Source organism: Hemiscyllium ocellatum, chromosome 17, assembly GCF_020745735.1.
Source record: "Hemiscyllium ocellatum isolate sHemOce1 chromosome 17, sHemOce1.pat.X.cur, whole genome shotgun sequence".
Lineage (NCBI taxonomy): Eukaryota > Metazoa > Chordata > Chondrichthyes > Orectolobiformes > Hemiscylliidae > Hemiscyllium > Hemiscyllium ocellatum.
In genome coordinates, this window is record NC_083417.1 from 1,167,707 (window position 1) to 1,180,071 (window position 12,365).

The 12,365-nt window shown below is 44.2% G+C and overlaps 1 protein-coding gene across 8 annotated transcripts in view; it reads right to left on the reverse strand.

Moving 5' to 3' along the window:
* Positions 1-12,365, reverse strand: part of acsf3 (acyl-CoA synthetase family member 3) — a 159,034-nt gene that overhangs the window by 38,886 nt on the left and 107,783 nt on the right. For all 8 annotated transcript variants that reach the window (XM_060837542.1, XM_060837544.1, XM_060837540.1 and 5 more), the window contains exons 6-7: positions 6,095-6,207; positions 384-510 (exon numbers count right to left, since the gene is read on the reverse strand). In XM_060837542.1, the coding sequence (XP_060693525.1) occupies positions 384-510; positions 6,095-6,207 (240 nt within the window). The remainder of the gene's footprint in view (positions 1-383; positions 511-6,094; positions 6,208-12,365) is intronic.

Here is a 12,365-nt window from a genome sequence, read left to right on the forward strand (position 1 = left end):
AGTACCCCATCAGTGCAACACTGATATACTCCGCAATTCACACCGTAACACACTGATATTTCCTCATTCATCTCACTGTCATACTCTGATGAGCTAATTCATCTCACTGTAACACACTGATTGACACCACACCCTGCTCTGTTACACACTGATGTACCCCACAGTCCTCATTGTAACACAATGATATAGTCCATTGTAACACTGTGATATACTCCACTATAACACTCTGATACCTGTGGTACATTATAAATGACATTATGTATGTCTCCTGAATTACTATTGTAACTAATACCTGGTCTCATTTCCAGGCTGAGTTCTAGATGATCTATGCTGGTCAATTGATCAATGGAAGGGTTACATAGCAAGGTAATACCACATGGTACCTGTCTTGAACCAGCCATCCGATGTAAACGATTCCTGTGTTTCTTTTGTTCTGTTCCAATATTCTCGAAACACTGAATTTCCTTTAACCAGCAGCTCTCCATCCTTGCCTTCCATTCCAGGCATCACCTATCAAAACAAAACCATGGATTCAGTGCCAACGAGACATTCAATCCTAGCGCATAATATAAAACATTTGTGACAAAGTGTCATTGCTGAAAAGGTACCTGGTTCTGCACGAGAGGCACCTCCATCTGATCAACGTGCCCGAACGTGTAGCCTTTAACATTGTTCAATGACAAATGCCTTTCATGGGTAGGTGAGTAAATAACATTTGGCACAGACCTACTTGGGAAGATATTAGAATCGGTGACCAAACACTTGGCCAAAGAGAGAGATTTTAAGGGTAGGGAGGTTAATCTGATCTTAGAATAGGATAAAAGGCCGGCACAACATCGAAGGCCGAAAGGCCTGTGCTGTACTGTACTGTTCTATGTTCATTGAGTCTTTACATATTTTCCTATGAAGAGACATGCTCCTTCATCTCAATCTTATACAGATCCTGTACACAACTGGCTCTATCCTAAGCTTGTGTCTTTTATATAGAATATCAGCATGGCATATAGCAACACACTTCCACTTGACCGAGGCAGTCATGGTTTCAAGGCCCAATCAAGAAACTAGAGCACTCATAAGACCATAAGATATTGGAGCAGTTAGGCCATTCTGTCCACTGGGTCTTCTTCACCATTCAATCACGGCTGGTATGTTTCTCAATTCCATTATTTTGCCTTCTCCCCATGAGCTTTGATCCTCTTATTAATCAAGAACCTATCTCTGTCTTAAATACACTCAATGACTTGGCCTCTACAGCCTTGTGAGGCAATGAGTTCACAGATTTACCACTTTCTGGCTAAAGAAAGTTCTCCTCATCTCAGTTCCACTGGGTCAGTCCTTCATTCTGAGTCTGTGCCCTTAGATCCTAGTCTTTCCTACTAGTGGTAACATATACCCTCCATATCCACTCTATAGGGCCTCTCAGGATTCTATCCGTTTCAATTAAATTAGAAGTCGATATTCTAATGCACTATATGGGAGTGCTGCACTGTTGAAGAAGCTATCTTTGTCATTACATGCTAAACCAAGGTCTAATCTGCCAACTCAGACAAATGGAATAGATCCCACAGCACTGTATGAGTAACAGCAATGAGTATACTTGGCTGATATTTAGCTGTGCCATTCCAACCTGAGTCACCAGATTTGAAATGCAAACTCTACTTTCTTCCCACAGATGCTGCCAGACCTGCTGAGTTTTGCAAGTAGTTTCTGTTTTGTTATCAAATGGTAATTTCTGTTTGCTGTGCTGCTTCATTTGCTTACATAATGAGAGCTAAATTTCAAAAATAATTTACTTCCTGCAGTAATCTGCTATGTAGCTGACAGGTCAAATGCACAACATAAATGCAAGTTTTTAAAAAATTCCTGTATCACCTAAAGAACTGAATATTCGATTCTTCATTATTAAACATCATACTACAGAACAGGTGGTGCTGGAGCTCTTAAAATGCATACAGGTAGATAAATTGGGAGAATAGTAACCAGTGGTGTGCCACAAGGATCGGTGCTGGGTCCACTGCTTTTCATCATTTATACAAATGATTGAAAGTGAACATAGGAGATATAGTTATTAAGTTTGCAGATTACACCAAAATTGGAGGTGTAGTGAACAGCAAAGGTGATTACCTCAGATTACAACGGAATGACTGTATCAGCACTGCCTCGTGCTCCCACGAGGAGGTTGAACAGTTCATCCACTTTACCAACACCTTCCACCCCAACCTCAAATTTACCTGGATCGTCTCGGACTCCTCCCTCCCCTTCTTAGACCTCTATATTTCTATCTCGGACGACCGAATCAACACAGACATTTACTATGAACCAACTGACTCCCACAGCTACCTAGGCTACACCTCCTCTCACCCTGCCCCTTGTAAAAACGCCATCCCATATTCCCAATTCCTTCGTCTCCGCCGCATCTGGTCCCAGGAGGACCAGTTCCAATACCGAACAACCCAAATGGCCTCCTTCTTCAAAGACCGCAATTTCACCCCAGACATGATTGACGATGCCCTCCACCACATCTCCTCCACTTCCTGCTCCTCCGCCCTTGAGCCCCGTCCCTCCAATCGCCACCTGGACAGAACCCCACTGGTCCTCACCTACCACCCCACCAACCTCCATATACATCGTATCATCCGTCGTCATTTCCGCCACCTCCAAACGGACCCCATCACTAGGGATATATTTCCCACCCCTCGCCTCCTCTATCAGTGTTCCGCAAAGACCACTCCCTCCGTGACTCCCTTGTCAGGTCCACACCCCCCACCAACCCAACCTCCACTCCCGGCACCTTCCCCTACAACTGCAAGAAATGCAAAACTTGCACCCACACCTCCCCCCAAGGCCCCAAGGGATCCTTCCATATCCGCCATAAATTCACCTGCACCTCCACACACATCATCTATTGCATCCGCTGCACCTGATGTGGCCTCCTCTATATTGGGGAGACAGGCCGCCTACTTGCAGAACGTTTCAGAGAACACCTCTGGGACACCCGGACCAACCAACCCAACCACCCCGTGGCTCAACACTTCAACTCCCCCTCCCACTCCAACAAGGACATGCAGGTCCTTGGACTCCTCCATCACCAGACCATAGCAACATGACGGCTGGAGGAAGAGCGCCTCATCTTCCACCTAGGAACCCTCCAGCCACAAGGGATGCACTCAGATTTCTCCAGTTTCCTCATTTCCCCTCCCCCCCACCTTGTCTCAGTCCCAACCCTCGAACTCTGCGCCACCTTCCTAACCTGCAATCTTCTTCCTGACCTCTTCGCCCCCACCCCCACTCAGGCCTATCACTCTCACCTTAACCTCCTTCCACCTATCGCATTTCCAATGCCCCTCCCCCAAGTCCCTCCTCCCTACCTTTTATCTTAGCCTGCTTGGCACACTCTCCTCATTCCTGAAGAAGGGCTCATGCCCGAAACGTCAATTCTCCTGCTCCTTGGATGCAGCCTGACCTGCTGCGCTTTTCCAGCAACACATTTTCAGCTCAGATTACAAAGGGACCTTGACCAGATGGGCCAATGGGCTGAGAAGTGGCAGATGGAGTTTAATTCAGATAAATATGAGGTGCTACATTTTGTCAAGGCAAATCAGGGCAGGACTTATACACTTAATGGTAAGGTCCTGGGGAGTGCTGCAGAGTAAAGAGACCTTGGAGTGCAGGTTCATGGTTCCTTGAAAGTTGGGTCACAGGTCAACTGTATAGTGAAGAAGGCGTTTAGTATGCTTGCCTTATCAAGTATAGGAGTTGGGAGATCATGTTACAGCTTTACAGGCTATTGTGTAGGCCACTTCTACAATTCTGTGTGCAATTCTGGTCTCCCTGCTAATGGAAAGTTGTTGTGAAACTTGAAAGAAATCAGAAAAGATTTACAAGGATGTTACCAGGGTTGGAGGGTTTGAGCTTTCAGGAGAGGCTAAATGCTGGGGCTGTTTTCCCTAAAGTATTAGAGATTGAGGGGTGATCTTAGAGAGATTAACATAGAATATAGAAAAGTACAGCACAGATAAAGGGCCCTTCGGCCCACAAAGTTGTGCCGAGGATCATTCCTAATCTAAAATAAAAGAATCTAACCTACACACCCCCCCAACTCACTGCAGTCCGTGTGCACACCCAGCAGTCGCTTAAATGTCCCTAATGACTCTGCTTCCACCACCACTGCTGGCAACACATTCCATGTATTCACAACTATATTGTTCTTATAAAACAGCCTAATGATTTAAAATTACAGTCTATTTCTCCACCTTTTACTTGATGATAACAAACTCAATGTTTGGCACTTGAGCTCCTCCTCTTCCACTCCAACTGTAAATGAAGACAATAGGAATGTCACCCAACTTTCACCATGGATCCGGAGGCTTGTAATTGCAATAAAGGGCCTAAATAAACAGGTAGCTGTTGTGCAGTAACAAAATTTGTGGATAACATCAAATGGGGTAGGGGAGGAGGGCACTGCTAATACTGGGGAAAAATACATGACAATATTAAAACACATGCAAATGAATTTCAAAATAACTAAGTGCCCAGTAATCTAGGTGTCCAGGTCCACAGGTCCCTGAAAGTGGCAGCACAGGTGGATCAGGTGGTCACCAAGGCATACAGCACAGTTGTCTTCATTGGCTGGGGCATCAGATATGAAAGTTGACATGTTACAGCTGTACAAAACTTTAGTTAGGCCATATTTGGAATATTGAGATTCTGGTCACACCACCACCAGAAGGACATGGATGCTTTGGAAAGGGCGCAGAGAAGGTTTACCAGAATGTTGCCTGGTCGAGTGTGTTTTAGGTATGAGGACAGGGTGCATAAATTCAGATTGTTTTCACTGGAAAGACGGAGGCCAAGGGGCAATCTGATAGAGGTCTACAAAATTGAGGGGCATAGATAAGGTGGATAGTCAGAGGCTTTTCCCAGGGTTGAAGAATCAACTACAAGAGGGCACAGGTTCAAGGTGAGGGGGAGGGAAGTTTCGGGGAGAAATGCTGGGATAAGTTTTCAGACAGAGGGTGGTGGGTGCCTGGAACACACTGCCAGCAGAGGTTTTGGAAGCAAGCACATCAGCAATGTGTAACACGTATCTTCATAGACATGAATGGAAGGCACACAGAGGTATATAAACCGCGTATGAGTAGCAAGCAGCAGATTGAAATAAGGATTAGAGTTGGTGCAGCCTTGGTGGCCTGTTCCTGTGCTGTATTAAATTGGACTGTATTGATGAATTTAGGTCAGAAGCAGAACATGGAGCCACGCACTGCTTCGATAAGAATCTAAATAGGTTACAGCAGCAGGAGAATCTAGGGGTATAGATATAGAAACTCTACAAAGTAGGTTAACATGCCTAACAAATTTCTGGAGCGGGAGAATTGAAAAGCAGAGTTTGAGGACTGGGCTCAGGTATGGTGGTCATGTTGTAAAAGACAATGAACTAACTGGATTGTTCTCCTAAAATACTAAATGGTTTCCTTCTTTATGTTACATTACTATGATTGGAAAATACATAGAACATGGAAAGGTGAAAAAAAATCAAAACTTATGATATGTAAATATCAGAAGGATTAAATAGGAGGGCTCTTTCTTCCAAAAAGGAAAGGATGCTGAGTGATCACTTGAAAGAAATCTCTAAGGTTTGATTGGGTAGATGTAGAGAGTACACTTCCACTTGCAGGACAGTCCAAAAATAGACGTCATGTACATAAGATACCAAATAATAAATTCAGTGGAAAATTCAGCAGAAACCTTTCATGCACACACTTTTAAATGAATGTGGAAAGTAAAGGTTTCAGAGATCAGTTGGGTCAAATGGGCCCAATTCTGCAAAGCAGATTCTCTATAATTCTGTGTAAATGCACCATAACAAAAACCAAATCCCCAATTCGGTCATTGCTAGATACACAGCACAGTGCACCATATAGCGACAGATTTACTGAGCATATACGAAAATATACATATTAGTTAGGACTATCAAATTTAAAACATCCACAAGATGAAATGGCTCTGACAAAACTGGAAAAATGACAACATTTACCAACTTGTACACACCCTACGTGTACCTCACAGCCTTACTGCCAGCTTGTACTGTCCTCACCTTAGTTTCTCTACTGTTCCCCTCAGCGATGACGGTGTAGGAAGAATGATTCCTTGTAGGGTTTTCCATCACAATGCGCACTTCCATTCCAGGCAATGGGGTCCCAACAGCTCCTAAATACAAAGCAAGCACTGTGATAAGAAGGGATACTGAGAATCCCCAGTTACCCCTCTTGACAATAACATCCTGCCAAAACAATTGACGATGAGACCCCCCGTAAACACCACACTGCAAAAGATGAAAAAAAGCATTGAGAACACCCATACATTCAGAGATAAATAAAAAAACCGTTGTCATGCCAGAGATTAATAAAAGCAGTGAGAACACTATCTAAATACTCCATCTCAAGACATAATAGGTATAAACCCATATCTAACAGCCTTTTAGATACATTAGGCAGTTAGAAAACTGCTGTAAATATCATTCCAAAATACAAGAAAAGCCCAAGTAAATATTAAGTGGAGATATAATAGAGAGCAAAAACCACTGTTAAAATCTCATTCCACCACGCTTTATAGAACACAGAACAGTACAGCACAGTACAGGCCCCTCGGCTCTCGATGTTGCGCTGACCTTTAATCTTACTCTAACACCAGACTAATGTACATACCCTTCATTGTACTAACTTCCGTATACCTATTCAAGAGTTGCTTAAATGTCCCTAATATATCTAACTCTACTATTATTACTAGCAGTGCATTCCATGCACCCACCACCTCTGATATCTCCTTAAATCTTCCTCCAATCACCTTAAAATTATACAACTTTGTGATAGGCATTTCTGTCCTGGGAAAATGTCTCTGGCTGTCCAGTCTACTTACACCTTTCATCATCTTGTACACCTCTCTCAAGTCACCTCTCATCCTTCACTCCAATGAGAAAAGCCCTAGCTCCCTCAACCTCTCTTCATAAGACATGCCCTCCAGACCAGGCAGCATCCTGGTAGATCTCCTCTGCACCCTCTCTAAAGTCTCTACATCCTTCCTATAATGAGGTGACCAGAACTGAACACAATATTCCAAGTGCGGTCTAACCAGGGCTCTATAGAGCTACAGCATAACCTCACGGCTCTTAAACTCAATCACTCTGCTAATGAAAACCAACACACCATATGCCTTTTTAACAACCCTGTCAACCTGGGTGGCAACTTTAGGGACCTATGGACATGAACCTCAGGATCCCTCTGCTCCTCCACACTGCCATGAATCCTGCCTTTAACCTGTATTCTGCATTCAAATTCAACCTTCCCAAATGAATCACTTCACACTTTTCCAGGTTGAACTCCATCTGCCACTTATCAGCCCAGCTCTGCATCCTGTCAATGTCCCGTTGCAACCTACAACAGCCCTCCACACGATCCACAACTCCACTAACCTTTGTGTCATCAGCAAACTTGCCAACCCACCCAGTCATTTATAAAAATCACAATGAGGAGAGGTCTCAGAACAGATCCCTGAGGAACGCTATCGGTCACTGAGCTCCAGGCGGATTACTTTCCATCTACCACCACCCTCTGTCTTCTATGTGCCAGCAAATTCTGTATCCAGACAGGCACATTTCCCTATATCCCATGCCTCCTTACTTTCTCAATTAGCCTACCATGGGGAATCTTATCAAACGCCTTGCAAAAATCCATATACACCGCATCCACAGCTCTACCTTCATCAATGTGTTTTGTCACATCCTCAAATAATTCAATAAGACTTGAGAGACATGACCTGCCCTTTACATATCTCTAATCAAACTATGATTTTCCAAATAATCATAAATCCTGTCTCTCAGAATCCTCTCTAATACCTTGCCCACCACCAACACAAGACTGACTGGTTTATAATCCCTCTTTCTTTTCTTGAACAAGGGAATAACATTTGCCACCCTCCAATCATCCAGTACTACTCCAGTGGACAGTGAGGACGCAAAGATCATTGCCAAAGGAGCAGCAATCTCTTCCCTTGTTTCCTGTAGTAACCTAGGATGCATCCCATCTGGCCCAGGGAATTTATCAATGCTTATGTTTCTCAAATGTTTCAGCACAGCCTCCTTCCTAACATAATCCTGTTTTAGCATACAGCCTGTTTCACGCTGTCCTCAGAAACATCAAGGACCCTCTCGGGAGTGAATACTGAAGCAAGTATTCATTAAGGGCCTCCTCTACTTCCTCTGACTCCAGGTGCACGTTCTATCCACTATCCCTGATCAGCCCTACCCTCACTCTGGTCATCCTCTTGTTACTCATAAGTCTGGAAGGCCTTAGGGTTTTCCTTTAATCCTACCCACTAAAGCTTTTCCATGCCCCATTCTAGCTCTCCTAAATCCATTCTTCAGTTCCTTCCTGGTTACCTTGTAACCCTGTAGAGTCCCGTCTGATCCTTGCCTCCTCAACCTTAAGCAATATTCTTTCTTCCTCTTGACTAGATGTTCCACATCCCTTGTCACCCAAGGTTCTTTCAACCTACCATCCCTTCCTTGCCTCAGTGGGACAGACCTATCCAGCACTATCAGCAGGTGCTTCCTAAACAACCTCCACATTTCTGTTGCGCACTCCCTTGAGAACATTGGTTCCCAATTGAGGCGCCCCAGTTCCTGTGTAACAGCATTTTAATTCCCACTCCCTCAATTCAATACTTTCCCATACCATCAGCTCCTATTCCTCTCCATGAATATAGTAAAGGTCATGGAGTTGTGATCACTATCACCAAAATTCTCTCCCACCGAGAGATCTGACATCTTGCATGGTTTATTGCCAAGCACCAAATCCAATATGGCTTCCCCTCCAGTAAGCCTATCAACATATATTGTCGGGAACCCTTCCTGAACACACCTGACAAAAACTGCTGAACCCAAACTATTTAAACTAAGTAGATTCCAATCAATATTAGCGAAGTTAAAGTCAGCCATGACAACAACCCTGTTCCTTCTCCAAATTTCCAAAATCTGCCGCTCCATGTCTCTGTTAATATTGGGGGCCCTGTAGAAAACTCCCAAAGTGACTGCTCATTTTCTGTTTCTGACTTCCATCCACACTGACTCTGTAGACAAACACTCCACAACAATCTACCTTTCTGCAACTGTGATACTATCCCTGATTAGCAATGTCACTCCTCCACCTCTTTTACCTTCCCCCCCCATTACTTATGAAACATCTAAACCCTGGAACATCCAACAACTATTCCTGCTCCTGTGATATCCAAGTCTCTGTAATGGCCATAACACCATAGTTCCAAGTACTGATCCATGCTCTGAGTTTGTCACCCTTATTCCTGGTACTTATTGCATTAAAAATGACACATTTTAACCCATCACACTGACTGCACCTTTGCCGTATCAAATGTCTATCCCTCCTCTCAGATTCTCTGCATGCTGTACCTGGCTGCTAACTACCTACTCCATCATCTGATCTGTAGCTCAGGTTTCCACCCACTCTGCCAATCTAGTTTAAGCCCTCCCGAAGAGCTCTGGGAAACCCCCGGCCCAGGATATTGGTGCCCCTCCAGTTCAGGTGCAGCACGTCCTTCTTGTACAGGAACCACCTTCCCAAAAGGTATCCCAATGATCCACATGTCTGAAGCTCTCCCTCCTACACCAGGCATGCAGTTACATGTTCAGCTGCACTCGCTCTCTATTCCTGGCCTCACTAGCATGTGGCATCGATAGCAATCCAACCTAACTCCGTATAATCTCTTTTCAGTCCTCCTTCTTTTCCCTACCTATGTCATTGATACCGATGTGTGCCACGATCTCTGGCTGCTCTTCCTCTCCCTTAAGAATCCTGTAGACACAATCTAAGACATTCCTGCCCAGGTATCTGGGAGGCAATACCCCATTTGGGAGTCTTGCTCACAACCCCAGAATCTCATGTCTGTTCCTCTCACAATTGAATCTCCTGCCACCATCGCTCTCATATTCGCACCCCTTCACTTCCGAGTCACAGAGCCAGGCTCAGTACCAGAAACCTGGCTGCTGTGGCTTTCCCCTGGTGGGTCGTTTCCCCCCCCCCACCAATGTCCATTATTGAGGGGGATGGGCACAGGGGCTCCCTGCACTGTCTGCCTATTCCGTTTCTCTCTCCTGACAGTCGCCCAGCGACCTTTATCCTGTAAGTTAGATGTGACCGCTTCCCTGTAACTCCTCTCTATCACCTCAGCCTCCCGAATGATCTGAAGTTAATCCAGCTCCAGTTTCCTAGCACAGTCTGAGAGGAGCTGGAGGTGGGTGCACTTCTCGCAGGCCTGAAATACAGCTAGAGGAAATCCCAAGATCGATAACGTGCTTGTAGCTCAGAAGGTGACCATTTTGCCCATCGAGTACACACTGGCATGATGTACAGCAATGCAGTAAGCTCCCCCCAACAATATACTACACCCCACAAGCACAGTTTCTTCAGTAGCCCTTTCAAATTTCTTTTGAAACTGAAACATACACAGAGAATGCTGGAGAGACTCAGCAGGTCTGGCAGTCTGTGAAAAGATAAACTGATTCAACGTTACATGTCCAGCATGATACCTCTTGGAAGTCTTCTTCTGAAGTCATACCACACTGGAAACATTCTCTCTGCACAGATACAGCCAGACCTGCTAGATTTCTCCCGCTTTCATCGGATTTATTTCAGATTTCCGCTATCTGCAGTATTTTGCTTTTATTCTTTTTAATAATCCCCAATTCAAATATATCGTGACCACACTTCCAAGTGGTGTCTTCACTTTGAGGTCATTAATTAACTGTCACTTTACATATAACCTACCTCTCTGGTTGGTTCGGGAATGAGCTATTCTAAGAAACTCTTTCAAAAGCATTCTATTAATTTCTCATCCGGGCTATCAGTGCCAATTGATTCTTAGTAAATTAAAATAACCTGTGATAAAGGGTCAGCAATAATTATAAGCAACCGATATCCTTCCTGCATATTTCAGCCCACATTATGGTCACTGTTTGGGAGCCTCTAGGCCACTCCCACAGTGACTTCTTTCTCCTGCTATTCCTCATCCTCACTCAATCTACATCCTGACCTTGCGAAGCAATGCCATCTCGAAAAGTTAAGAGCTCTACTTCCACCTCCATTTCAGTTAGAGAACTCCAAAAGTTCACTATCTTTTTGTTTCATTGTCACGTATCTTTCAATATTCAAGACCCAATCCTTGTCACCCTGATGCCATATATGTGTAATAGTTATCAGATCAGATTTATTAACTTTAATGTGAACTACCAGTGTGTTTATTTTGTTATGGCCACATTCAAATAGATTCTCCAGTTTTGTCTTCATAGAACCATAGAATCATACAGTACAGAAGAGGCACTTCGGACTAATGACTCCAATTTATATTAAGCTACTCTTGACTGATGTATTCTTTGGTTTATTCTCTAAACCCTTTTCTTCCATTTCCTGACCTTCATTTCCTTTATTACTTATTTTGCTCAAAAACGGAAACAGAAGTTTCAGGAAAAACTCAGCAGTTGCAGTAGTATCTGTGGAGAGAAAGCAGAGTTAACATTTCAAGCCTGGTGACTCTTCACCAGAACTAGAACATAGAACAGTACAGCACAGAACAGGCCCTTCAGCCCACAATGTTGTGCTGACCATTGATCCTCATGTATGCACCCTCACATTTCTGTGACCATACGCACGTCCAGGAGAATCTTAAATGTCCCCAATGACCTTGCTTCCACAACAGCTACTGGCAACGCATTCCATGCTCTCACAACTCTCTGTGTAAAGAACCCACCTCTGACATCCCCTCTATACTTTCCTCCAACCAGCTTAAAACTATGACCCCTCATGTTAGTCATTTCTGCCCTGGGAAATAGTCTCTGGCTATCGACTCTATCTATGCCTCTCATTATCTTGTATACCTCAATTAGGTCCCTTTCCTCCTCCTTTTCTCCAATGAAAAAAGTCCGAGCTCAGTCAACCTCTCTTCATAAGATAAGCCCTCCAGTCCAGGCAGCATCCTGGTAAACCTCCTCTGAACCCTCTCCAAAGTATCCACATCTTTCCTATAATAGGGCGACCAGAACTGGACGCAGTATTCCACGTGCGGTCTAACCAAAGATTTATAGAGCTGCAACAAGATCTCACGACTCAAACTCAATCCCCCTGTTAATGAAAGCCAAAACACCATATGTTTTCTTAACAACCCTGTCCACTTGGGTGGCCATTTTAAGGGATCTATGTACCTGCACACCAAGTTCCCTCTGTTCCTCCACACTGCCAAGAATCCTATCCTTAATCCTGTACTCAACTTTCAAATTCGACCTTTCAAAATACATCACCTTG